At 32.2% G+C, this 26,140-nt stretch overlaps 5 protein-coding genes and 1 long non-coding RNA gene across 12 annotated transcripts in view; 4 read left to right on the top strand and 2 right to left on the bottom strand.

The window, feature by feature from the left end:
- Positions 1 to 37: 37 nt before the first annotated feature.
- On the bottom strand, positions 38 to 1,448 carry LOC117243470. Of its 2 annotated transcripts, XM_033510982.1 has the most exons (3): positions 1,408 to 1,448; positions 1,237 to 1,373; positions 38 to 668 (listed from the first exon to the last, which is right to left on the bottom strand). In XM_033510982.1, exons 2-3 carry the CDS (start codon positions 1,254 to 1,256, stop codon positions 212 to 214), a joined length of 477 nt encoding a protein of 158 aa, XP_033366873.1. In that variant the 5' UTR covers positions 1,257 to 1,373; positions 1,408 to 1,448; the 3' UTR covers positions 38 to 211. The 2 variants fall into 2 exon arrangements, with proteins under 2 accessions (XP_033366873.1, XP_033366872.1); XM_033510981.1 differs by lacking the exon at positions 1,408 to 1,448 and having other exon boundaries at positions 38 to 243; positions 320 to 1,372.
- A 1,487-nt stretch (positions 1,449 to 2,935) lies between these two features.
- LOC117243468 (mediator of RNA polymerase II transcription subunit 30-like) lies at positions 2,936 to 4,617 on the top strand. 2 transcript variants are annotated; one of them, XM_033510978.1, is made up of 5 exons: positions 2,936 to 3,101; positions 3,402 to 3,526; positions 3,623 to 4,039; positions 4,107 to 4,363; positions 4,443 to 4,617. In XM_033510978.1, the coding sequence occupies exons 2-5, from the start codon at positions 3,412 to 3,414 to the stop codon at positions 4,539 to 4,541; spliced, it is 888 nt and encodes a 295-aa protein (XP_033366869.1). In that variant the 5' UTR covers positions 2,936 to 3,101; positions 3,402 to 3,411; the 3' UTR covers positions 4,542 to 4,617. The 2 variants fall into 2 exon arrangements, with proteins under 2 accessions (XP_033366869.1, XP_033366868.1); XM_033510977.1 differs by having other exon boundaries at positions 3,402 to 3,529.
- Positions 4,477 to 5,401, bottom strand: LOC117243471 (gem-associated protein 7-like). Its single transcript, XM_033510983.1, has 3 exons — positions 5,217 to 5,401; positions 4,642 to 4,844; positions 4,477 to 4,575 (listed from the first exon to the last, which is right to left on the bottom strand). The coding sequence occupies exons 1-2, from the start codon at positions 5,344 to 5,346 to the stop codon at positions 4,660 to 4,662; spliced, it is 315 nt and encodes a 104-aa protein (XP_033366874.1). The 5' UTR covers positions 5,347 to 5,401; the 3' UTR covers positions 4,477 to 4,575; positions 4,642 to 4,659.
- Positions 5,402 to 5,418: 17 nt separating this feature from the next.
- Positions 5,419 to 8,526, top strand: LOC117243466. Its single transcript, XM_033510972.1, has 4 exons — positions 5,419 to 5,495; positions 5,719 to 5,877; positions 5,969 to 6,627; positions 7,324 to 8,526. Exons 2-4 carry the CDS (start codon positions 5,829 to 5,831, stop codon positions 7,870 to 7,872), a joined length of 1,257 nt encoding a protein of 418 aa, XP_033366863.1. The 5' UTR covers positions 5,419 to 5,495; positions 5,719 to 5,828; the 3' UTR covers positions 7,873 to 8,526.
- Positions 8,527 to 12,107: 3,581 nt separating this feature from the next.
- Positions 12,108 to 13,477, top strand: LOC117230167. The gene is made up of 2 exons (XR_004492718.1): positions 12,108 to 12,318; positions 12,387 to 13,477. It is a non-coding gene; the product is annotated as an uncharacterized LOC117230167 (long non-coding RNA).
- Positions 13,478 to 13,851: 374 nt separating this feature from the next.
- The window catches only part of LOC117243491 (RNA-binding protein 24-like), a 28,442-nt gene continuing 16,153 nt past the window's right edge, over positions 13,852 to 26,140 (top strand). For 2 of the 5 annotated variants that reach the window (XM_033511020.1, XM_033511023.1), the window contains exons 1-4: positions 13,853 to 14,256; positions 18,810 to 19,215; positions 20,668 to 20,794; positions 24,091 to 24,151. In XM_033511020.1, coding sequence (XP_033366911.1) covers positions 18,943 to 19,215; positions 20,668 to 20,794; positions 24,091 to 24,151 — 461 coding nt within the window. In that variant the 5' untranslated portion in view covers positions 13,853 to 14,256; positions 18,810 to 18,942. Of the gene's footprint in view, positions 14,257 to 14,829; positions 14,851 to 17,122; positions 17,340 to 18,809; positions 19,216 to 20,667; positions 20,795 to 24,090; positions 24,152 to 26,140 lie in introns of those variants that run through there. The other 3 variants (XM_033511021.1, XM_033511024.1, XM_033511022.1) reach the window with 3 other exon arrangements.

Raw genomic sequence — 26,140 nt, 5'->3', positions numbered from 1 at the left:
CAGAACTGGAAGAAAAAAAATCGTGAGAAATATTTGCAATTACATTATAAAATTGTTTAACTTCCTTTCAATTGCAACAAATATATAGTTACTGATATAGTTACAATTATCATATTTACATGTATTGTTTACCTAACAAAAGATAATGAATTCAAAATTATCACCGGGTATTTGAATCTTCTATGAAACACAATTATTTCTTGATAATCTCTTATCGGCTTTCTTCTGACTGATCGACTTTTCCTTCATTAGGAATATTTTTGTGCATTTCTATCCTGTAATTATTATTAATGCGATTTAAAATAAGCAGAGCAGATACCACGTCAAATCCATTGGTTCTGGACATCTTCGGAGCAAATTTTATATTTTTAAATGTATTTTCCTCAATCTTTATATCCAAATATGTTCGTCGATCTTGAAGAAATCTTTCACTCGACAAAATGAACGTATTATTTCCAAATACACAAGCAAAAGCTGGTAAATTCTGCTTCACTTCTGGTATATAAACATCATGAATTGCTCGACAATGAACGTTCGATGATTTCATCTGTTTCTCCGAAGAATTCTGGAAATATTTGTCCTCGTTTCGATTTATGAAATTGAGCCTGAACTGCCCTTCCTCCTTTATTTCTTCGTTTATTTTTGAATTTCTGGCATCTTTTGACACACTGTCAAAAATATTTGATTTTAAACTGTGATGCGTCGAAGGCTGATTTAAATTAGCCACTTGAACTTTAGCAATTTTCGACAAAGAGAATATTAAGCACGATTCCTTACTTTCATAAGGGCATATGTGCTTGCTTTCACTTAAAAATTTCTGTTTTTGTTCATTACAATTTCCGACACAAGTAGTGTGGTTTATTTTCCTATTTGAGCGTTCACTTTTGATTACCTCGGAGTCGAAGTTTTCATTTATGTTTTGATCTTGTATCCTCGAAGCACTATTTGCAATATTAGATTGAAAATTTCGATTTTCAATCGCCTTGTTTTCAACATATAGAATAAAGCTGAATAATATCACAATGAAAAATAATGATTTGCGAGGCATCGTACCGGAGATGATCAACTTGCCACTGTTATTTTTCGTTCACGTATCTTAAAGCGTCCAGTAACAGTCTGCGACGAGATAGATACTGACTGTGCCAGAAAAACAATGTGAAGGCAAAAGCAAGCAAGGTGCATGGGGACTGAAGATTGGGCCGTTATGTCTACTGTGTTCATTTCGTGCGCACTGACCTTATCTCCTGTTTGGACATCGTTCGAATACCACCGAATTTGGCCCTATGTATCTTTCCAAGAATTTAACATCGACTTTGATCCTGCGTTCTGAGGGATGTTTCACTATTCTTCTCTAACATATAATCGTTAGTACACATCTATACTTAAATGCAGAAATATTGTATAAAATATTATTTATATAATTTTAAAATACAAGTGAAAAAGTGAAAAAACAAAAAGTGAAAAGAAATAAACAAGAGCGTATTTATATTTTGTTGTAATAAATTTGGAATTAAATTTATCGCCAGGTATTATAATATTCATGTTTATTATAATAATGTTATATTATATATTAAAATTATATATTAAAAATATTTATTTATATAATATTATTAATTATTATATAAATAATATAATAATTATAATTATTAAGTAATAATATTAATATAATATTATTAATATTATTATATATTAAAAATAAAAGAGGTATACATTACATTTTGTATCTATAAATTATATTCACATAAAATTCTTAGAATATTAATGTTATACATTTACGTATATATAATGGAATTTTGAACAGCAAAAAGTATAACGTATACTCATTTACTAGATTCTCAGTGCACGTATATTGTGAAATATACATGAAAACAAACTGGAAAACATAATGTCTGTAAAACGTAAGTATATGTATATATTCTTATTATAAATAGTATTATATTTTAAAGATATAGCTGTATATTATATATACAATGACGGGCGGAAGAAAGTTTAAAAGATATCACTATATTATAATTTTAGGAAAGAGAATTCTATTCTACAAAAACAATGAATAGATATATATCAAAATAGACGATTGTTACTAACATAGTAAAAGCTGCTGTCCTTGCGCTTATACTACATTATTGCCATTATTGATTACAAGAATTTATATTTACGTAACTCTCCCTGTCAAAATTTTATTTTAATAAGATGATCTTTCAGGGTGATATCGTGTTTTATATACATTATTTTTTAAATACAACATAATAACAGAGAGGAAATGAGTGTCCACGCTTATGCTTCTGATTGTTCCCGGACTAGTGCTGCGCCATGCGGCGAAGTGCCGAAGGCAGCATATACAAAACCCTATAAAATTAGGGATTTGCTCTATTTGATTGTACACTAGCATAGGCAAGAACCTATTAAGTTCAACGCTACAAGAACCCTCGCATTTTAGCATTTTAATGATATTTTAGGATTTAGAATAATACAATTACATAGTCCTTTTTCTATTCAAGATCGAATATCGATAAGCCAACAATACAATAATAAATCTTTTATATTATTGGCCCTTTTTTATGACATTTTTATCAATATGCCCGTAATATTTTTTAATTAAAATGATATGATATTGTAAGCGAATTTCGAGGAAATACAATCTATTATTTATATAAGCGCATCCCGATTTATACAAGACGCCGCATTTATTCAGGATGGTCTCAGATAGAAAAGTAGGGACGAACATTTCTGTAGAACCGTACAATTAATTAGGTTCTTGTAGCATAGAACTCAATAGGTTCTTGTCTGCGTTAGTATATAACAAAAAACAAGGCAAATTCCTAACTTTAAATTTAAATACATAGATTCTTGTATATGCCAGCGTGTTCCACCTTCAGCACTATGCCGCATGGGGCAGCACCTGTACTGTGAAACAACCAGAAATACGGGGGTGAACACTCTCATCTCCTTTCTAGTTCTATAGATGCGCGATGTGATGTCAACAACGTGCATGTAAGATGTAATTTGTGCCTTTTACGTTGCACATGTTAGTGGAAATGTGCATATTTTATTATTGTTTCTCTGCTGATGGCGTGATTCTGTAATTTTCGATTTATTACCAAGTAAGAAACATATCGTAACAAAAAATATTGATTTCGTTAATATAATAAAAAGTTAATATAATTTGTGACTTTTAGGATTAGCATTTTAATGATTATTTTGCTTCTTACATTTAAAGATAAAATATCAGTTATTTGAAGACAAATTTTTTAAATAAAAGTGTTGTCCGGAATTGTAAAATATATATAAATAGCCAAAATATAGCATTACAAGAGTACTTAACCTAACAATTTTTTAATTATTGCCTGATTTTCTTTACACTATCACACATTTACATTCAATTTAATTTTTCAAATTTAAAGCTGTGACAAGATGGCTGGCCAGCAACATCCATTCCCATCTGGGTTCCCTAGTGTACAACAATCTGCAATGAGAACGCAGTTTGGCGGAGGACAGATGGTATCTGGCTTAATGGGGCCACAACAAGGTAGTAAGTATAATGTAGTATAAGTATTAGTTACAGAAAGTGACCAAGAGGCAAATATTAGAGGAATACAGTAATATTAATACAAAATATTGATAGGTATGGTAAATCCACAACAATTTGGAGTTGGTGTAGGAGTCGGAGTCGGAGTTGGTGTAGGTGGAGTAGGCTCCAATACTATGGGTATGCCCAGTGCTCAACAAGTATTGGCACAACAGCAACAACAACAGCAGTCAGTTGCAATGCAACAACAAGTACAACAGATGCAACAGCAACAATTACAATTACAACAACAGCAACAAGCTGCAATGGTACAACAGAGTAATCAAGCAAGCAACCAAGCTACAACACCACAAACTCCTGTTCCACCTACGCAACCACCACCTCAACAACAACAACAAAATAAAGAATTTAACACTGCTAGTTTATGCAGATTTGGTCAAGAAACTGTACAAGACATTGTTAGTCGCAGTCTGGAAATCTTCCAAACATTAAGAGTTCTTCAACCCCCAAATGGTATAATAAGATTACTTAGTTGTATTCGATATACATTCAATTATGTTATACAGCATTATAATTTTAGGCATGGCACAAGGTGCAAATTTAGCTAATGAAAAAAAGAATAAAGTACAGGATCAATTAAGGACACTTAAGTTATTATTTAGACGTTTGAGAGTAATTTATGAAAAATGCAATGAAAACTGTCAACTTCAAGGTATGGAATATACGCATATAGAAAGTCTAATTCCTTTAAAAGAAGAATGGGATATGAAATCCGATGAGAAAAAGACTTCTGAAGCCTACAGACTTGCTTGTGAGGAAAGCAAGGAAATCATGGAAGTGAGTATAAACATTAATATAAAACATTGGAAACAAATATTTTTTTCATAAATTAAGATGTTATATTTAATTTTTTCAGCAAGTGGTATTAAAAAATAGACATCTCAAGGAAATCATTGATCACTTAAGACGTATTATTTCGGAAATAAATACAATGTTAAATATGCGTCGTTCGTGAATTGTAAAATGTAAATAAATATTTATATAAGTTACTAAAAAAAAGTTGAAAAATAAAAGTATTCTTTTCTATGTAACATAAGAGAGTTAATATTACTTACTTGTATTTTGAAGCTTTACTATTCTTTATTAATATCATGGATATTTAGATAAATAATGTCACTTGCTCTTAAAACAGCTTCTGGAATTGTGCCTAATGGTGTTTCCAAGTTCCGTACAAACACTTCTAAACAATCCACATCACAACCTCTAAATTGAGCAGAAACCTGTGTATTTTCATACAGATAAAATTCTGCTTGTTTACCTATAACAAATAATTTATGATTACATGATGAATCTTTTCAAATAATTCTAGTTAGCCTTAAAATAAAGATAATAATAATTCTAATTGTAAATTTATCATGTAGTTTCTTTGTGTTTTATATTCCTAAATTGTTTTATTTATAATATTTTTGACATTAAAAAAATTAATAATTTATGTACATTCGCGCATTAGGCTAAGTTTTTTTTGATACTGGCGCCACATTTGAGCAATTTTATACTCAACTGCACTAACTTCCTGGAAAGCTGCTATTATAAAAATTTAAACAAGATTATGCATTTATAGGAATGTTAAAACATTTTTTTATTCGATTGAAGAAAAAGGAAATAGGTTTAAAAAAGTGCTATTTCATACCAACAATTCCAGTAATTACACGAAGAAATCGTTCGCGCAAAAATGCACGTGCTTCTTGCTTTTCAGGAGTCGCAAATTCCACGTTTATATTGTCATTCAAATGTGTACTATCTTCAACTGAACCATTCATTTTGTCTGAAAATTCGTTGATTCGTAAAAGTAGACTTCTTCTATGGCGGAACTAAAGCAACACGATATACATATATATATAGATAGTGTCGCTATAATGCCCGCCAAATTTAAAAAACTAAAATAATGTCGCAGCTTAATATTATGCCTGTATATTATCTCTTAAATTATTATTTCTATTAAAATAATGTATTTGTGTAAGCAATGAAAAATTTAAAAATAATTTTAATAATAAAAATTTTTATATTAAGAAAATTTGATATTATTACTATAAATAATAATGTTAAAATTAGATATTTAATATGCATAGTAAAACCCACATATTTTAACGAAGAAACTTAGGCACAATTAACATATTTTCGACCATATCTAGAAAACACACTTTCACAAGATAGAAGATGAGGGCAACCCGCAGGTTTTGAATTTTGTCAAATAGATTCCTCAGTTTCTTCTCATTCTTGTTCGGAACATCAAGCAGTAACAATGAATTTCTCGATCTTTGTGCTTTTAACTGTATTTATTAACTGCGGTAGTAAGTATTTATATTTATGTTAAATATAAGTAATAATAAATACATTTACATTCCAGTGGAATTGTATCATTAATTATTACGCTTTATTTAGGAATACGTTACAGAGTTACAGCAACGACAGAAAATTTAGAAGTAATCCATAGATCATTAAGAGCAACAACTACAGATAGTGATAACATCCAGATGCCAGAGAAAGAAATTTCTCGGATGGATACGTCTTCGAAACAAAACTCGGTTACATTACAAGGCTTAGAGAAAATTGCGAATATGAAGATCGACTCTTCGAACAGGAAATCTAAAATTTTAAGAAGCTTGGCTTTTCTAGCTGGTTTAAGTGTTGGTGGTTTAGCAGGTGCAGCGTCGTCCGATGTAAAAACCTACACCAAATTGCCACCGTTGAGTGTGAATGTTGGTGCTTCTCGAATTTCACCTCAAGTTGCTGCAATTTATAATCCTTATCCTTACGTGTCGTATCCTTATATATTAGCCACTCCTTTCGGAATTTATCCTTTATGGGATCTACTACGGTCACAGTCAATTAATGGGATACAAAACAATTTTCAACCGTTAACACAAAATCCGCAAGTATTGAACTTGTTCGATAACAAACCAACTGATCTGCTAAATAATAGTGACGAATATGTAGAGGAAGCTCAGAAAATTGAAAACATCAGAAATCCGAACGACACTGAAGATACTGACAAGAGTGTAGAGTCCCAAGTGGAGGGCGATCGGAACGCGGAAGAGAAGGTAAGGATTTGGTAAAGTGAGCAAATAGAAATTAGACCAGAAAATTATCTGATATTTCATTTTTCATGGCATTTAATTTAAAGAGATATAATCATCATTTTAGTATACGCATTATGTACGCGTTTTCTATAAATATGTTTATACATTTAAGTATGTGTTTAACTTTTATTTGTACCATATAATGAACTGAAATATCACTTATCAACCTTATTTTTTAAAAATGTATCATTCAATAAAAATTGATTTAACTATGTGTTTATAAATTATTATTAAAATATTTAAAAAGTATTTCGAATTTTTTGTTGAATTTTGCTATAATTGTAAAGATCTAACAATTAATATGAATATTATAGGAACATTACATATATAAACATTGCTGACATAATATTTCATATAAATATGTTTAATCACAAGTACGAAAAATGAATTTAAGCTTAATTTCTTCTAGGTTATTGAATAATGTCCTGCTTTAACTAGTAGTTTCTACAATACTTTATTCGTATTACTATAAGCAACATATAGGAAGAGTACATAAAGTGGTGTAGCAGATTAAAAATGAATATCAAATTTCGATAGATATCATTACACATACATTATAAAGCTGACTTTTGTTATAAGAAAATAAGAGAAATATTTAATAATTTATATAATCATCTCATTTAATATAATTTATAACAGTATCTCATTTGTTAACAGATACAATCATCTTCTGCTATTGCGTGCATTATGCGAAAAGGAGTTAATACGAAACAAGGCAACTTGGTGAAAGATATTGTCAATGAACGTGAAAATGCTGATAGTTCGTTAATGACATCGAATCTACAAACTGTAAATAAAACAATGGTTCCTACCAACACAGCTAGTAGAAATACGACTCAAATTTCAATGACAATCAATACTACACAAAATTCAACAGTGAATAACAACCAAACAAATCCACCTTTTTATGGCTATTATGAAGGATATCCACAAGACATAAACCAAATCGATTTTACTACGGAATCGTACGAACATAAATATCACGATTACGAACATACTAATTACAATTTACCTTCTTATGACAAACCTGTGAATTTTTATTCAGATAACAGATATAGCTATTATTCCGTACCACCTGTTGATTCTTATCCATCGAGTCAGTTTCATCAGGATCCCGAATATCCGCCTAACGACTATAAACGATTTTTCTATACATCAGATAATACACCACCATTTACCAATACTGATTTCAGACCTGTAGCCTAGGATCATTGTAACGTATAAACCACGTAACAATGTAAATGCTCATGATAGAGTAATATGCTAATAAATAAAATATTTTATCCTCCAATTAATGAAATAAATTTCATGATATATTTTTAAAAAATATAATTAAATGTATAATATAACATGTATTCAGTTACATAAGTGTTAAATGATTATTATCGGTCAGTAGAATGATTTGTATGTATTGTATGAATTGTCTCTTAGTATATATATGCATGTATATGTCCTAGTTGGGTGTAAATAACTATGTCCTTCATGTACTATACTAACAATGTGTTGTGTACCTACGTTGGATAGATCAGTAATAATTACGGATTGCTTCATTACATTCCTTTAATGAACACGTTCTCGTATAATTCAAAGAATAGTTTAGAAAACATTACTACATAATATGTATTGTGAAAGAATAAAAGTATTTCTACTTCTGTTGTTTACTTCAATATTTCTATATTATTATTACGAAACAAGTAAGTATTACTGTGCATGTAATATTTCTATTCGATAATGCAATTCTATGATTACAGACGCTATTAAACATTAAGTATTGAATTGTTTGAAAAGTTCATAGTGAAACGTACCTTTATGGAAATAGCATTTTTATTGAACATTGTACATATTACCTTTTTTCAAGTACAATTTACTATCTATTAATGATCTTATAATTGCTTGTTCGGGAAAACTCGTTTTTTAAAAATAATGGACTCTTTCAAACAGTTTTCATAGGCTTCTAGTGCCTGAAATTTTGTGGTAAAATATATTGTAAAATAGATGGATAGAGTAAATAGGATAGGAAAATCCAACTAAGGTTCAACATTTTTTAGTTTAGCTATTGTTTTTTAAAAAAATGATACCCCTTTTATTGACGATTAATACTGATGATTGATTGATTTTTTATTTCTTTGCAATTATTGTACTTAATAACGAACTGGGAGTATATTGATTTGAATTTTCGTTCGAAATGAATCGATGATTGATTAATTTCGTTCGTTTTGATGTTCCGTTATTTGAAATTCGTCTCCCATTCCAGTCAAGAATAAAACTGAATTTTATATTTAAACAGTCAGAACTGCTACTAACAACCCAATAATATAAATAACATTATAAAACTTTGAAAAATTAACATGTTCATTTTGAATATTAATGAAATACAAGATTTTATATTCTTAAATAGATAAACTGTCAAAGATTATAATTATCATATAATATTTCTATTGAAATTAATACTAATATTACATTACAGAATAAAAAATTTGCATGCAACTTCTAGTATCATAAAGTAGAATAGTTATTTTATATTAACAATATTTATGTTTCTAGAAATACGTCCAATAGTAAATGATCATGACGACAATATCTCATCATGGGAAACTATGACACTTTTTTTATCAGCTAGAAAAGCTAATGACTCTTTTATGAAGTTGAATAGAAAAAGGAATTATAAACGCGAAAATTCTGAGAAAGTACATGAAATATATGCAGAAATATATAATCTAACGAATATATGGTCTTTCGATAAAGACATGAAGCAATATAAAAATAGGAATATGATTTTGGAAGTGAATGATAAAACACAGTCTCCGCAATCATTTAGTAAATTTCCGGCTCAAAAAATTGCATATAATGCAAATGATAATATGCGGAAGAATTTGCCAAAGAATAAATGGAAAAAGGTGAAAGTATTAAGACATGTGTTAATGAACAATGTATCGAATAAAAATGAAGATAATGGTTATTCCAAGAGTATGAATAAGAAAAAAATGTATTGGGTATTGTTTCAAGATGAAAATGAATCAAGTATAATGGAATTAATAGTTTTTAATGCAAGTCATACGCCAAATGTCTATCGCTCATACACTAATTATTAACATTGATACTGATTTTTATATTGTGTTTTTTTAATTTATTAATTTTATTAATTTATTAAATTTATTAATTTTTAATTAATTTAACAGCATAACCTATAATTATTTTATAAAAGCAGCGCGCTCTTAAATTCTACGTAGATCTTAAACTGAATTATAGAAGTTTATGATTTATGACGCATTATTTATTTTTTAAATATTCTATTCCTATATTAAACGAAGAAGTATTTGTTTTATAATCATCAAATTATTTTTTTTAACACTTTGTAACTGTATTGTAAGTAATGTGTCGTGTGATACCTGTCGTGTGACTGTTAACCAAGTGTTTTTTGAAATAATAAGTCCAGAATAATCGCTTTTCATTACATTTACAATATCTCTATAATATAATAATATACGCTGTTGGTAACAGAATTTACAAATTGAGAAAATGTACCTATTGGTTTTTGTGAACTGTAGATTGTTTGACAATTAATTAAGTCGTTGTTATAATCTGTAAACGGAAAATCATTGCGAGTTGCAACTTACCTTTCTGTACAAAATCTGACAATAATGGAACATAAATCGCAATTCTTTTTAATTGTCGCTTAATCGGCAAACTCTTCTGTCAGTCTACCAATCGGACAGCGTGGTTTGCAGGGAAGAAACCTGTTTTATTTTCGGACGAGTTTGGAGGGCTGGGCTTCTCGTCTATTTCGAGAAGGCCGCCACTGCTGGTATTGTGTTTCTAAAGACGCGAATACTTTGCAGCTTTTACGAATGGTTTTTCACAAAGAAAATTTATCTGTCCTCTGATCTTCATTATTCATTCAATTAAACTATAAAACGCGTTACTTACTTATACTGCTTACCGTAAGAATATTTTAATTAGCTTTAAGTTAAGAATATTTTAATCAAATTTTTTATTTAGCGCCATTTTCATTATTTTAGATATATCAGGAGGCATAAAATTTTTAACAATTAACAAATATTAAGAAAAGTTATAAGACATTCTATCTAATTGTGGAAATTTGAAAAAAGTATAGCATATATAACTTACAAATTTTTGAGGAACGATCTGAAAATGAAAGTTTTGATAACATAATTATAGTTTCATTACGTAACGAAATCATAATTATTTTGATAAAATCCAGTAAATATTTAAGAAGTGTAAAACCTATACCTATACACACATGCTTGGTTATTTTGAAACTTGATGTATGAATAGGGGTAGACTCGATACACTGACACAGTATTACGTGCGTGATTATGCAATAAGCAAATAGGAAACGATCGACTTCCTTCACGGAAGCGTTAACTCTTTTTCGAGGAGGGAAAGGGATGTCGATATTATCAGGACAATGTGCTAACGAACATAGTTCCTCAGAAACGGCGTAGATTATCTATTGCACAAATTTGCAAGTTGCCAAAGGATGCCAATGTACACGTCATTTTAGTTCATTTAATTAATTTCCATTTTATATAACACGAGCCGGGGATCTTCTGCATATTACTTATTATTATTGTTATCATCGTTTGTATTCTGGTTGTTCTCTAGAAAGTGACTGATTTGCTTTTTAAAATACAACAAACTTACTATGTTTTAAGATATTGCATTCGATAGGCTGTTCATTCTTATCTATGCGATCAGATTAGAGTGTGTCTCCTTAAGTCTAAATATATACCGGGTGTCAGGGTTGAACGCCCTGGGATTTCCGGTCTCCATCGTGCGTACTTTGATTTTCCGTTTTTTTTTCTACTTTCAGTATAAGCACTTTTGCTCTCTTCATCTCCTGTCACTATTCCTCCCCCCACCTTTTTCTACATCGCTCATACTTTTTTCCACGCGAAACCTAATAGCCTTGCATCCTCTAGGACACTTCAGGACTATTTCCTGCGTATCGGACAAACCGGATGAGAAACCGCAAATGTAAAACCCCACAGAGTATTTTAGTAAAACGATAAAATATTGCTACCGTATATATTCAAGAAACAATTATTGTAGGACCAATTGGATGTGAATAGAAGTACATATAGTACAGATCTACGAAGTTTCAATTTATATTTGAAAACAATGTGAACCATAGAATTTTCATAAAAATATAAACTGATCTTTTCACAAGATCTTTATTTTATATTCCACGTTTATTCTCTGTTTAGCGTGTTATCTCATCCTTCCGTGTATTTTACATCTTATTGAACATTTTTATGCACATTTGTAGCAAGATTTCTTTCTTACAAGGAGGTTACTATTTGCGAGTATATCTATTAGTATACACGGGTGATCAGTAAAATAGTTTGATCTAATGAATTTTGTACAAACAAAATTTTACGTTTTTTATTGTGGTTAATACACGTAATAATTATGTATTATAATTTTAGCCGCACGTTCTTATTACATATTCAGACAAATTTGCAAGAAAAATTAAAAGTGTCTACTGGAATGCGAAATATTATAAATATTTGAAAATGTGTCGAAGAAACACCTCATTCCTAAACAATAAGTGTCGGTTTATCTCTTGGAGCCGTACGTCTCGACGTTTCTCAAGGGTGCACCTCATCGAGTACGCAACGACGTAACAACGTACGTAAGTATACCTACGAAATATGTTTTGGACACACGCATTTTGAACTTGGTGTACATGCATGTAGAGGCGAAAAGACTCCTTCTGTGTGGTAAATGCACTACACTCTGGTAAGAACCCCGGTCTCGTGTATGGGGGACGACAGAGAAGTGAGACAGCTGTGGGGCAGCTGGCAGCGCGTGCCACAAACCTATGGGGTCTCCTTCAAACGCAGACGACGATGATATCTTATACGTACTTCGTGACACGTAACTACGGCAGGTTTCGAACAATGCTACACACAGAGATTACCGATTGTGCAAAATCGAAGAAGAGATTGGTTAAATTATCTTTGTCGCAATTATCTATGAGATCCTTTAAAAACATTACTTTTGTCTGTTTATTACTGCGGACACCTCATACATATATGTATATTCAATGTTTTGGAAGTTGTTATTCCATATGAAACTGACTATTTTGTATAATAAATAATATTAAAATAGGGTCATAAAGAAGGACACTCAGAAGCATTTGAAGTAATAAAAGTCAAATGAAATATAGTTTTGAAGTTACAAACACCGTGTTTAAAAAGATTCCTATTGAATTAAATCGAGAAAGCTTTTATTCCTCTTTTCATTATTATCATTATTAATTGTTTCTTTTTTAATTTGTTTCATTCTCTTATGGAAAGCAAGGATAAGGAACTGGATATTGTGTGAGATTGAACGGGATGTTAGGCTTCCTTGAAAGTTTTTCACCCGCTCCGAAGAAAAGAGATCAGCGGGTTCAAAGCCTTCGAGGGAGCGTTTTAGCCTAGTGAACATCTGCCGTCGCCTGCAACGATAATAATTCGAACAGCTGATACTCCTCGACGGACCACCGCCTTGCCTCGTGGATCCTGTAGGATCATTTCGGATTGGTATTGCTACTTTCCAACGCTGTCGCAAATGCACCAATGCCACATTGTCTCTAAATTTTGTTACATTTTAATTTCGACATTGTTAAAAATACGTTAGTCAGTAGTAATTAAAAGAAGAAATAGGTGGCAATAATGTGATTGTATGCATAAAAGTTAACCCACAATGTCTTTTGTTTGCTTTTCTATCCATTATAACAGCGTGAATAATGGTGTCATAAATTTTAAAAAGAGAATAAACGAATGCCGCATAGTTAAAGTTATATCTCGTGCTGTATGAGTAATTACAAATGGCGTAAATGAAAATCAATTTTATCTCTATTTCTTTGTTCTATTCTCAAGAATGGGAAATCATCAATAAAACGTATAATTATCAGAAAGTAAAAACATAGGATCTTTCATTTCGATAATAACACGAAAGCTTCTAATCCACGGTTAATTAGCATTTAAAATCCCTCTACGAGGTAAAATGACGAAAGATTTGTCAACACGTCGTCACTAACTGATTTTACTTTTTGCATCTCATTCGTGTCTCATTTGGTCGTCGTAGCGCTACGCTACTGGTACTACACAATAGTGGGGGTTTGAGTGGACCAATGAAATTACAAATCGTCGAAGAACCCGACGAACTGGCGCGCAGCACGGTAACTGCAAACTTAAAGGCAGTTCGGTACTCGCACGTGGGCCTTCGTTCGTGTCGGATGTGTGCGTGTACAAAAAATTGTCAGTTGTAAAGTATATCGTTCATTACGTACTTACGTGTCATCAAAAGTGTTTCGCGTTAATATTATCAGTTCATTAAACGTGTCAGATTTCGGGAAATTCTCTCCCATATCGTAGTAATGAATCAAATTTTTTCCTAACGCGAACGGCTGTTGAACGTGTGCACTTAATTTATAACGTCGATTTTTATTATCAACTGATAATTGCACTGCTGGAAGGATACCTACGTTATTGGTGTGAATATCTTCCTGGTGTTTTTCATTGGGATTAAAAAGCAACGTTCCAGTGCATCAGGTGATAGTGCTTCGAAAAATTAAAGGTGCGTATTGAACATTTACGTCGCTTCTATACAAATATTCCGTTGGAGTTTCGATTACTCAATCGTGTTGAAACATATCCGATATTTTGGCTCTTCGATAACATAATTATGGAGTTACTAAGTAGGCATTGCATAGCACAATACCGTTACAAATACACATTTTGATGTAATTGTTTATTCACCATTGTTATATGTCAATATTTCTAAATAATAATTTGTTGGAAACGTTATGAAAGGTTTTCTTGCATGTACAATGCTTTAATGAATTTAGGTCGATATTTGCAGTATGAATGTTTGAATATTCCCATATTGTAATATCATTTTAATAAAGTAAGCGAAATGGGGCAAGAGATTATAAAATATGTCTAGAAAATACTGTTTATCCGATGGCCAAATGTTTCGGCGAGGCCATCTTGCGTGTTCGTAAAACGATCTGCTTATTCTCTCGGTCGCTCCTCTTTCACCCCCGTTGCAGCGGTCTCGTCGCGACAAAGGGGTACACGACGACGGGCACGTGTACCACAACGTTTATTAATAAACCTCGACGTCGGCTCGACGATTTCTCTTTAGCAGAAGGCCTGGAAACGTGTGCAGGTGATTACAGCCGTCTGGCGTAAATGAACGGAGAATCATCATTTTTTTTTAATTTCTTTTTCTGACTTTTCGATAGATACGTTGCTTCAGGATATACAATATTTTTTACCAGAAAAAGAAAATATATTTTTATTTAAAATTGTAATTTTTTATGTACAATACAATGATACGTATATTTTATAGGAATTTTTATATAGAAGAAATGTATAGAAGATTTATATATAGAAGAAATAATATTATGTAAACAAAGTGTAGCGCAATATTAAAATTAAAATAATGATCGCGTAATAAGGTCACTAATTGGAGTGTCATCGTATTGCCTATATATTATCAAATATTCCATAAAATAATTTGATTTGAATATAAGTTTTATTGTTATTAGAAAAAGAATATATGCTTGATATAAGAATCTAAAATATAATCTTCATCCAGTAGAAATCGTTTTTGAAGAATATGTATAGTATTCTTGCATTTCAAGAATAGTAGCAATTAAAATTGCATGGTTCTGAGTATTTGTAGCATATACATTTTTCAAGACCGTACACGATCATTGTCAATTGCGTTTCAACAAGTCTTCTGATATAGAACATAAATAATTTAACGATGCTTTTAATTCTATGCGCTCTTAAGAGATACAACATTTAGAGTTACAATAACATCTCAACCAACGTGTTAAAAAAAGAAATTTCGTATATCCAACTGGTAATGGTATCGTTTGATTCACGTTTAAAAAGTTTCTTTCTGCAAAGTTTTTTCACGGTCCACGAGCAAAGCCGGGCATCGTCTCGTGTTTTCTAAAACTCTGGCCTTTGCGACTTTGGCCGAGAAGATATTTTCGTGTTTCGTCGAGCGCGTGGCAATCGGCCAGTGTCGAATGTGCGAGGCTGCACCGTGATCAGAACACAATTATATGTAGTTGAGACTTTCTTTAGTTGTATCGAAACTATTTCTATGAAATTGCTTCAGTATTACTAATTCTAGATTTTAATGCACGCGTATCTTTTTTTCTTAAGTGACTAATTAATATTCAGATACTATTATGTATGTTATTTTCACTTGAATATTATTTTGACCTATTTTCTTCAGCTTATGAGTAACGTTTTATCTACTATATGATTAATAAATTCAATATACTAAAATTATTAATAGCATAAATTATTTTTTTGATTCTATGAAACATATCAGACGTTTATTAATGATCTTATTTTCAAATAGAGTAGTAGGATTAAACATATCTATGCACGACACAGATCTTAGTTATCATGCTCTAGGTACAGTTGTTACAGTGGCCGGTTATACTACTTGAAAGGATGGAACTATTTTTTCCGATGCTTTATACATGTCATAATGATTTCTATTAAAAGGAAAGTGCGCGAAATACATATTTACAATGTTAATGCACGTAGCTTTCAAGTATATTATACGAACGAGCGCATATTTTTTCTTGCTTTATAAAAATCAACTGATTTATAAGAATCTCGAATTGCTGATATTACTTTTTATAGAATCGTTTTACTCGACTCGGAGTGAAGATTCTTGTGCACTGAACCAAATGCACAAACGTTCCCGTTTTAAATAACTTTCTAATTTTGAATGTTACCCAAGTAACATTCATGGATATTCTACAATATCTTCTTCTTCTAAGATTTTCTATGTTTATATTGTTAACAAAACGACCTCTTGTTATTTTCATTATTCGGTTGGCCTTTGACAGTTATTTTTTGTACACTTTCTATAAATTATAATTATATATTAAATAATTGTAACTTAAATTATAATTATATATTACATAATTATAATTTTTATTTAAGTTAGAAATTCGATATAAAATTCAAGTAGTCTGTTGTTATTGTTGTAACGAAGCCAGCAAATATGTAGAAGGCAACAGACAATCAAGTGTTTAAATGATAACAAAGTTGAGAATATTCCATGTTTGAATTTCTATTTTTTCAAGAGATTCAGTTCTTGTAGTATTTGTACGAGAACCGGGATGTTCGAATTGTATAGGCTATACTAACGTGCCTGTTATCTGAACTTGGATCTTCGAAGCACACTTGTGCTGGAGGAATACCTAAAAATTCTCGCAGCCGGCTGTCGAAATCTCATTTGCTAGCGTATTCAAGAAGAAAATTACAAAAATGTTGGAATTGTAAAAACATAGTATTCATTAACTATGTACGTAATACGGTCGTTGTTTCCACGGTAACTGAATTCAGAAAAGCGGCCTTTATGCTCGACCGAACGTCCCAAGTGTAGTTACGTTTGGTTCTAGGATGAGGAAAGAGGGAGAAAGAGTGAAAAAGAGAAAGAGCAACGATGGTGGTGGAGGAGGAACCCAATGGCAATACAACAATATGATTATACGGCGTGCTGCACCGGTTTTCTGCAGCAGCTGCCGTCGTTTTGGGGGATCCGACAGAACAGACGAGGAAGGGCCGTCCTGGCGAAGTGGTGCACTGTCACGAACGGTGCTGGTAGTAGTAAGGCAGGTGGGGGGGGGGGTTGCAGGGGTAGAGGAGAGGATCAGGAGAGAACGTAGGGCCCACTTCGCGCAGGGCCTGCGCCTGGTGTTCACAATATGAGTGTGAGAAAGAAGTGGAAGAATATGGAAAGGAGGAAAAAGGAAAAAATGCGCAAGAGAAAGAGAGACGGAGGAAGGGAAGGAAAAAGAGGGCCCCTTCTGTAGACCTCTGTTTCTATCCTTGCCTGCAGCATTGCAGAAACTCGAAAGCCGAGCCACACGAAAAATACCCTCCGTACTAGCTAGGTTCGGCCCGGGCAGTTTTGCTCCTCACAAGAAGTAAAACTGGCTCCCTTTTCAGGCCGTTACCGAGCCTTGAATGGAGGTCAGGGTCCCTTCTCTCCTTGCCCTTTTCTTTTTCTTCAAGGTACCCACCTTTCCGCATCCTTCTTCTTTTGGCACTACACCAGTGGTGCCTGTTTCTGTTCTTGTTCCCGGCGGGCTCGCCGGTTTTTCCCGGTGTACGGGGGTCCCGCTTCCGCGCAGAAGGGGATTTTTATCTGTTCTCTTTATATGCACGAAGGAATTATCGATTCAAGGGAATTGAGAGAAGAGGGTAGAACAGTACTTGGAGTATCGGGATAAGAAGGGGAGAAACAGTTTACTTTAGTCTTTCTCTCACTGTCGTGCAATGTAGGATACATGAAATCTTTTTTATATGAACGTAAATCCTTGTATGCCTGTGCACGTATGTTTATGCATTTCACGAAGATCATGCGGGGCGATGCGATTCGTTGGAGGGTCGTCCATCACGGGTATCGAATTCTAAACGCGTACTTTCTGCTTTTCCCTTGTTCATATCGCGCCCCGTTTCAGGATGTTTCAGTCTTCTCGTAGAATTTTATTGAATTTGCTTCTCTTCGGTTGCAATAAAATTGTATTTCATGCATTTTGTATTTTTAACCATGTATGTCCAATTTTATCAATTTCTCTCAAGTCTTAGCATAATAGTTATTATTATATATGTATTTTTGATGCTATTTTTATTCGTTTGTATTTTTAAAAAGAATTTCATTATTAAGTGTTTCTGGAGTATCATGACTAGAAAGCCAAATATGTTCGCAAATGCAAAGAAAATTTATCGCTTTTCGTGTTTCAGTTGTGAAAATTACGTCAGAGATAACAGTAACTGATACTTAATAATTAATGACAGTAATACTTTGCATAAACGTACAGTAGTTATCTTTTCATCTTAGAAAAAATTCTCCTTTTTTACAGCGCATAAAAAATAATTACTCTCTCAATGAATACTAAATTCTAATAAAAAATATTTTTTAAGGAAAGGGAAGGAAATTTATAATACACTTTCTTTATGTCATAATATGCTTTTTTTTAAGAGTAGTGTAGATTATATTAAAAGAAGAATGTTTATCGAATTAGAACGTCCTACTGACAGAATTAGTACTTAATAAAAATTTGAATTTCTTTTCAATTCTAGATAACCAGATCGTCAATCGTCTAAATGGTGTTAAGCCTGTGACGTAATTAGCGTTGACCAAAGTATCACAGAAGGTGTCAAAATTGAGCAAGTCGTCCTCCCGTCCGGCGGTGATCTCGCCAAAATTTGGAGGATGTTGATGCCTGGTGCCGCTGGTCTCAGTGCCGTCGGTGCGGTTGGCGCTGTTGGGGCGCCAGGGCCGGACGAACTAGTCTCGGGCCTTGGTGCGTTAGCTGGTACTACGCCTCAACAAAAAGATACTACTTGGACAAAACTTTTTGTCGGGGGTTTACCCTACCACACAACTGACAAAAGTCTCAGGGAACATTTTAACGTATATGGCGATATCGAGGAAGCCGTGGTCATTACCGATAGGCAGACTGGGAAAAGTAGAGGCTATGGTTTCGTAAGTATCGTAAATAACACATTCTATTTATTCGATATGTTTTTACTTTCCCTGATTCATAGCTGTTGTTGTGAAATGTTTTGACTTTGTGAATAGTTTAGAGTGAGTAGCTTATGTATATTTTTATTTGTACCATTGTTAGTAATACCAAAGGTATATATGTACTAAATCTTGACGATCACAAATCTTAACAATTTTGCAGCATAAGGTTTTACAATTAAAAAATGGAGCTACGAGGAACGATAGAATTTAATTTTTAGTTATTTATAATCAAAATGATTTTGTTTGAAAAATTGTTGTTTTAACAAATGTATAATTTGATGTCATTCCTATGTAGGCATTATTTTTGTAGTAATTTTTGTTTTCAATAATTTTATCCCCATAGGATTTATATATTTTTACGAACTTTCATTTAAAATATAAACTCGAAAAGATTCTTCAACCGTCGTTGACCGTTGAAATAAACATGTTAAGTGCACAAAGATAATAGTATAATTTGTTACGATAACGTAACCAGTTTGTTCACTCATATTCAAAAAGACTTGTTTTGTTAATTTTCTGTATACCGTGATGTTCTTTCTTCCGTAAAGGTATATACGTGTAGGTGTACTTCATTACCAGTTTCCCTTTCTATCAAATATACATTGCTTATACAAAGGATAATATGGAAATCTACGAGTCAACGTCCTTATTACCCTTATTGCCCTTATTGCTCTTATTGTCGAAAGGAAATTCTGTTAAAAATATTCGTTATTACCTGTAGTAGTGCTTACACTATCACATGAAAACTAGTTGGCGATCATTATTACGGTGATTCCAGTAACATTCCATAATATCTTAGACATTTTCTTTTTTCATTAATTTACTCACTCATTTTGTATTCTTGTACTGTATCTATGAATTCCGTAACCATCTATACTTTGTTCGATCCGTTTATTATAAAATATAAAGTTTGTCTTAAATGTTCCTCATTCGTTTATCGATAAATTAAAGAAGTTTCGTTTATTTTGAAATTAAATATTTTTAATATCAAGCTACAAATAAAAGCGTAATGAAGAAAATAGAACACGTTCCATGCCATACATACATGAAATAGTAGTTTCCGCAGGAAGTTTCGAACAAAGTTTAAAAATAATCAAAGAAATATGTTTGAACGTAAAGTTGATTGTTTCTTAAGCTTCTTTTACACAGTTTACCAATATTAGTTTAGAAACCAGGTTTTCGTTAATGAACCGAATAATTGTTGTATATAACAATAGAGGCTTATATTGAAAAATTGATATCGATTTTTAGAACAACTAACAGAATAGATTATCTGAAACGTCGTTGAAATATCCGGGTACTACATGTATGGTACATACACGGCTTGTATCGTTGCTTATGAGGGAGAGGCGTGCAAGATCCAGGTGAAGCGGAAGGATTAGTCGAATAATCGATCGGATCTGTACGCAGGTGATCATGGGAGACAGGCCAGCAGCAGAGAGGGCGTGCAAAGACCCTAACCCTATAATCGACGGTCGCAAAGCAAACGTCAACCTGGCAATTCTAGGAGCTAAGCCCAGGGGTAATCTACAAGCGAGTAAGTTTGTTCAGCAGTATGCAAATGCTTATTCAATGAACATGAATTGTGCGAAATATTTGGGACAAACTCGACAATTGCTGGTGTTTGGTCTTGGTCTCTTGTCGCTTAAACGTTTTTATTTTGACTGGTGCCTAGGTGTTAACTTTTCGGTTAAATTTACTTTAAATTATTACTTTGGTATTCTAGTATTACTTATTTTTACTTATCAATGGATATAAAAAGAGTTCGAATTGTCTCGAACCTTTTAACAAAATATTATAAAAGATATCTTTTTACACACAAGGTGAGCCAAGGAATAACACCTGAAATAATTCGTTATCTATTGACTTTATCGAAAAATGTTTGAAATAAAATTTATTGTTTCGAAGGGATTGATCGCATGAATACATTTTGATTTCCTTGATGTCTTATATCTTCTGAGTTTTTTAAGATTGACTTTATGTATACATATATTTTTTTTTTGGTACTGCATTACTTACTTTAAATCTAAGGTCCAAAGTAATGTAAATACTGGAGGTAGCTTCTTTTAGTCGTTGGTGATCAAATAACGTTATCACAGATACAGTCAAACGTAAGAAAACACGCGTTTCAAATATCAAAATACTAATTTGTGCCTATCTTCAAGCCGATACAGAGCTTGCTCGACGCGGGATGCAGTTACGCACCAAAAATTTTCGTTTCCTTTTGAGGTTCAAGGCCAAATGAATTGATCTTCCTAGCGGCTACAACGGAGTATAAAGAAACCGATATTATCTAAAAAATTCAAAGTCACCTTGATATCTCACAAAATATAAGGCGTCAAAAAACGAAAATGTTTTTATCCGATCAGTCGCCTCGAATACAATAAATTGCAAACATTTTTGCATTAAATAAATAGATAACGAGTTATTTCAAGTGTTAGATCTTATTGACTTATTCTGTATTTAAAAATACAGGGTAGTTGGTAACTGGTGGTACAAGCGGAAAGGGGGTGATTCTACGCGAAATTTTCTTTTTTAATTTTTTTTTTTTTAATTTTTCCATCGAGACAACGATCTACAGTGAGATCCGTTATAGCGTACCGCACGCGTACCGAGCGAAAATTCAAAGTCGATTTTCTCGAAAGCAAAGCCTCAAACGAAAAATTGTTGTTCTATGTTTTTGACTTCTTTTTTCACGTAGAATGACCCCCTTTCCGCTTGCACCACCAGTTACCAACCACCCTGTATACATATATTAACAAATATTCTTCATTTCACATTAATGTTAATATTTGATAAAATTTTGGAATATGGTTCGTTTGTATTACCAACGAACTAATTTCAAATTTTTGGCAAATTATCCATAATTCGTAGAATTGTACAGAGAATGCAATTCCAAAACCTTGTCCCGAGACATTGATAAATTTACCGGAATAGATATCATTTGTAATCTTTCAGATGATTTTTGCGCGTCATTGTCACGGGTTTTACGTTGTTGAAACATAGCCAAATCGGCAAATCCCATTCGGTAGAGCAACAGATAATATATACGTACTTCTTGGCCGAAGAGTTACACTTCTGCTTGATATATCGAGGACACGTGTTCAAGTTACTCGGAAATTCATCACAAAGGTTCTCTTAATGAGATATTTTATTTGGATACCAATCAGGAAATTTAGAATTTCTACCTTATGGGAAAAGTAAAAGATGTATACATAATTAGAATTTCTAATCTTATTCAAATTTAAACTTCCTGGAAAATAACGACCCTGCCACTTCTGTAACTATTTAAGTTCACTGCTTTTAAATTTGAGAAGTTGAAGCAACAACGAAAGGGCAAAAGACAGCATTACGAACGACATTTGTGCAAATCGAAAAGCGTCCCTCGAATTACTTTCTTGAACTCTAGTCGTGGCTCCGGGCCAAGATAGCTTGGCGCTTCGGCACCTAAGTCTAAAATTGCTTTAACCCGACTGCCGGTTCTACTTTTGTTTCTTGTTTCTTTCAACGTACAAGAATCATTTTTGTCTTGAAGCTAGTCTGTGATGCTTTTAATATTTTAATATTAAAGTATGCCTTCCCAAAGAATTTACCAATTTTGTATCAAATTCGATATAATTAATATTATCATTTAAATTAAATTTATATTTTATATTCAAAGTTCAAGTAATCACCGATCGTATTCTACGCTATAATGTTTGACTTTTAAAGTACATTTTTATAAGATGCCTCGTATATTAAAAAAATATAAGTCTGAGTATTTGTAAGCAACATTGAAGCATGACAAGTATATGTCATCACAATATATGAAACATTTCTTTTAGTTTGCTTAGTTGCATTGATTTATCGATATCAATTTCTTTAGTGTATGTTTTTTTCTGAGATACTCTGCTTTTTTTGTATCGTATTTTCGAGAGTGTATCAATAATGATTTTGAATCGTATTATGTATGATAATCTATTCTTCGACAGAAAGCATGTCATTACCATAATCAGAATATAAATGTATCCAAAATGAATGCTATGTTATGCATATTACTCATACGCGTAAACTTTCAATGCAGCTACATACTTCATACTATTTCATCACAAAAGAAGTCACAAAGCTTTGTATCGGAAACGAACAAGTTGATATTTAAAATCAACTTGTTTATTATCTGTAACCTTATATTTACAATATTTATTCAATAAAAAGAAAATAGTGGAGTTGAAACGTATTATATCTTACAAGTTCATTTTATCTAAAATAAATGAAAAATTTTAATGTTTTCATTAAGATTTTTAATATACCGCAGTTTAATTTAATTTAAATTTAAAAAATTAAGCCTGAAGTTTTATTCTATATAGTACACATTTTGTAATTTTTCATATTATGCCCATATATACGAAGTACAATGTGTATTTTTATACTTTATACTAACTATACCTATTATTAAAGTTTACTAAAGTATTATTAAACAAAGTATTATTAAGTTTAACTCATAAAAGCGGTAAGAAAAATGTTTCACGATAATTATTTCTACATATCACAAATATTATAGCAAAAATGAGAAAAATGTTAATAAATTTTTTATTCTTTATCTCTTTATCCTCTCTGAAATCGGAAATCTATTCTTGAAAAAAGAATATACACGTATCTTAATATATCTGTTGTCGCATATACTGTTTTACGGACACCGGTAAATAATATTCTCGTTTAGACTAGGTGGAAAGAAATATGTAGAGATATTTGCAAAGAACAGGATGTTCGATTTACACGAAGACGGGTGCTCGAGTTCAGGGCTGGCCATTAGAAACGTAAATAGGATTAACTCCGAACTGTTTATGATTTCAGCATTCCCGTTCGCTGCTGGCATTCGAGCTGGATACCCCGCAGTTCTTCCTGGCCAATATGGGTGAGTCTATGTTGATGTGATTTGTCGAAAAATATTAAGAATATACATGTTGTAACTGTAGTCATTGAAAAATAGCATAAGTCAAGAGGAGTCCTCGCTAGCATTCTCATTATTGAAATTGAATTGTAAAGTTGCATCGTTTATACATAATCTAACATGAACGTATCGAGACAAAAACGATGCACCAACGATCTTTCGGTTTTGAGTAGTTAAGGTAGTATTTTTTTTTACGACATACCGATTATACTTTTCAAATGGCTTTTTTAACAATGTGCAATAATTGACGTATTTTGCTACAAAATTAAGGAAAAGACACATTAGAATAATTTTTCTCTGATTTTTTGGTACTAATTTTATTTACTACATACAACGAAAGAAGGGAACAATTTTAGGGAACTGAGAAATCGTACAAGGTCGGTAGAAAAAGAAAAAAAAAAAGAAAATACTCGAAAATCGAGAACGAAGGTACTCGCTTGACGGTTTCAGTTTGATAATGTTATGAATATTTTGTTAAAGATAGACTATATATAACGTTTCAGCATCCTGACGCTTGCGCGTAAGGGAGCAAGACGAGAATTCCCTTTTCGAGATCCTTGAGAGCGCCATGGCCGTTCTAAGGAGCGCAAATATAAAAAAATGTAAAGAGAGATGAATGGAAAGAGTCAGAGAGACATGAAACGAAAAATATATGAAAAGAGAAACAGAAAGAAGGGGCAGAGATATTTGCAATCGATGAAAAAGAAAGGGAGGGAGAGAGAAAGAACGCGGCACACGCACACGTATCAGAAGCCATGAGTACCCACGAATTTATTTCTACAAAATCAAAGACTTCCGAGGATCGGCCTCTTCTTCTTCTACTACTGTATTTTTTTGGTTGTGTTTTTTGTTTCTTCTTTCTTGATGAGGTTGACGTGAAGTGATATGATAATGATTGCGGTTGCTGAGAGATTTGTTTGTTTATTGGTTTTGACTTTTTTGGTCTTTACTCTTTTACACTCTTTTTCTTAATCAACATAATCATAATAATCGTAATAATATTAATATTAATATTAATTACAATAATTATAATGTTATGTATAATTATGATCTTAATAGGAATTTGTCTAATTAATTCGCAATAATATATGTTAATTTAGTGAACAAGATAACAGTGAGGCAACGTAGTATGTTTTCCATTAAAATCCAAATTCTGTAACACAAACAGACGTATAATTTGCTATTAAATGTTGCAAAGTCGAACACCGATGGCGACATTTATTATCAAATATCAAAACATTTTATTTCACTTAATTAGTTTACTTAAAGTTTTGTTATGTTTCGTATAGGTTTTTTACCACTTCGGCTTTTTTTTATATTAAGTGTGTTTCATATGGAGTATCTTGTTCTTTTTTCCTAAATTTCAAATTTTTTGTCGCGTGCATTGTTTTCACGTATTTGTTCATTTTTTTTTTTTTTATATCATTTTGGTCTGTTTTTGGTGTCGGGTCTTCTTCAATTTTAAAAGATTGGAACTTTACTATAATCGTGATAACTCGTTTTTCTGAATATAGTATAATATCGTTTACGATTGTAAGTATTTATCTTTTCGGATTGAAACTAGTATAGAATAACATTCGCGAAGTTTCGACTATTTTTATGAATTTCAATTTGTTGAATGATCTTTTGCGGAAAACCGTCACGTAAAACGCTTGCTTTGTGAATTATTTATTTGATTATTGAAAAAAGGAGAAGAAAATAGCAGGAGGAGATTAACCGTGTGCAGCAGAATTTCGTTGAATTATGAACGATACGGTCGATTCTTCGAAGCGGTGGATCTCCCGTATTTTTCACCGGAAATCGACCCGCACCGCCGCGAAACACGACAACGTTCATTAATTTTTCATCGTGGCAATCGATTTTATCGCGGTTTACCCCGTTTGGCCCAGTCAGATTCTTGGGCGCAGCATAGAAATTCGTGGAGATATCGAACGGTATCGAAAGGTAGAATCG

The sequence above is a fragment of the Bombus vosnesenskii genome, unplaced genomic scaffold (genome assembly GCF_011952255.1).
Source record: "Bombus vosnesenskii isolate JDL3184/JDL3185 unplaced genomic scaffold, Bvos_JDL3184-5_v1.1 scf7180000013266, whole genome shotgun sequence".
NCBI lineage: Eukaryota > Metazoa > Arthropoda > Insecta > Hymenoptera > Apidae > Bombus > Bombus vosnesenskii.
Note: the sequence above shows the minus strand (reverse complement) of the source record. Positions and strands in the feature narration are given on the sequence as shown.

Excerpts from the sequence above, each read along its gene's own strand:
- LOC117243470 (XM_033510981.1), bottom strand. The coding sequence starts at position 1,048 with ATGCCTCGCAAATCATTATTTTTCATTGTGATATTATTCAGCTTTATT. Across the intron at positions 244-319 it reads GAACCAATGGATTTGACGTG|GAAAAGTCGATCAGTCAGAA; the intron begins GTATCTGCTCTG and ends TTCCTAATGAAG.
- LOC117243468 (XM_033510977.1), top strand. The coding sequence starts at position 3,412 with ATGGCTGGCCAGCAACATCCATTCCCATCTGGGTTCCCTAGTGTACAA. Across the intron at positions 3,530-3,622 it reads AATGGGGCCACAACAAGGTA|GTATGGTAAATCCACAACAA; the intron begins GTAAGTATAATG and ends AAATATTGATAG. Across the intron at positions 4,040-4,106 it reads AGTTCTTCAACCCCCAAATG|GCATGGCACAAGGTGCAAAT; the intron begins GTATAATAAGAT and ends TTATAATTTTAG.
- LOC117243471 (XM_033510983.1), bottom strand. The coding sequence starts at position 5,346 with ATGAATGGTTCAGTTGAAGATAGTACACATTTGAATGACAATATAAAC. Across the intron at positions 4,845-5,216 it reads TGTAATTACTGGAATTGTTG|GTAAACAAGCAGAATTTTAT; the intron begins GTATGAAATAGC and ends TATTTGTTATAG.
- LOC117243466 (XM_033510972.1), top strand. The coding sequence starts at position 5,829 with ATGAATTTCTCGATCTTTGTGCTTTTAACTGTATTTATTAACTGCGGT. Across the intron at positions 5,878-5,968 it reads TGTATTTATTAACTGCGGTA|GAATACGTTACAGAGTTACA; the intron begins GTAAGTATTTAT and ends CGCTTTATTTAG. Across the intron at positions 6,628-7,323 it reads ATCGGAACGCGGAAGAGAAG|ATACAATCATCTTCTGCTAT; the intron begins GTAAGGATTTGG and ends ATTTGTTAACAG.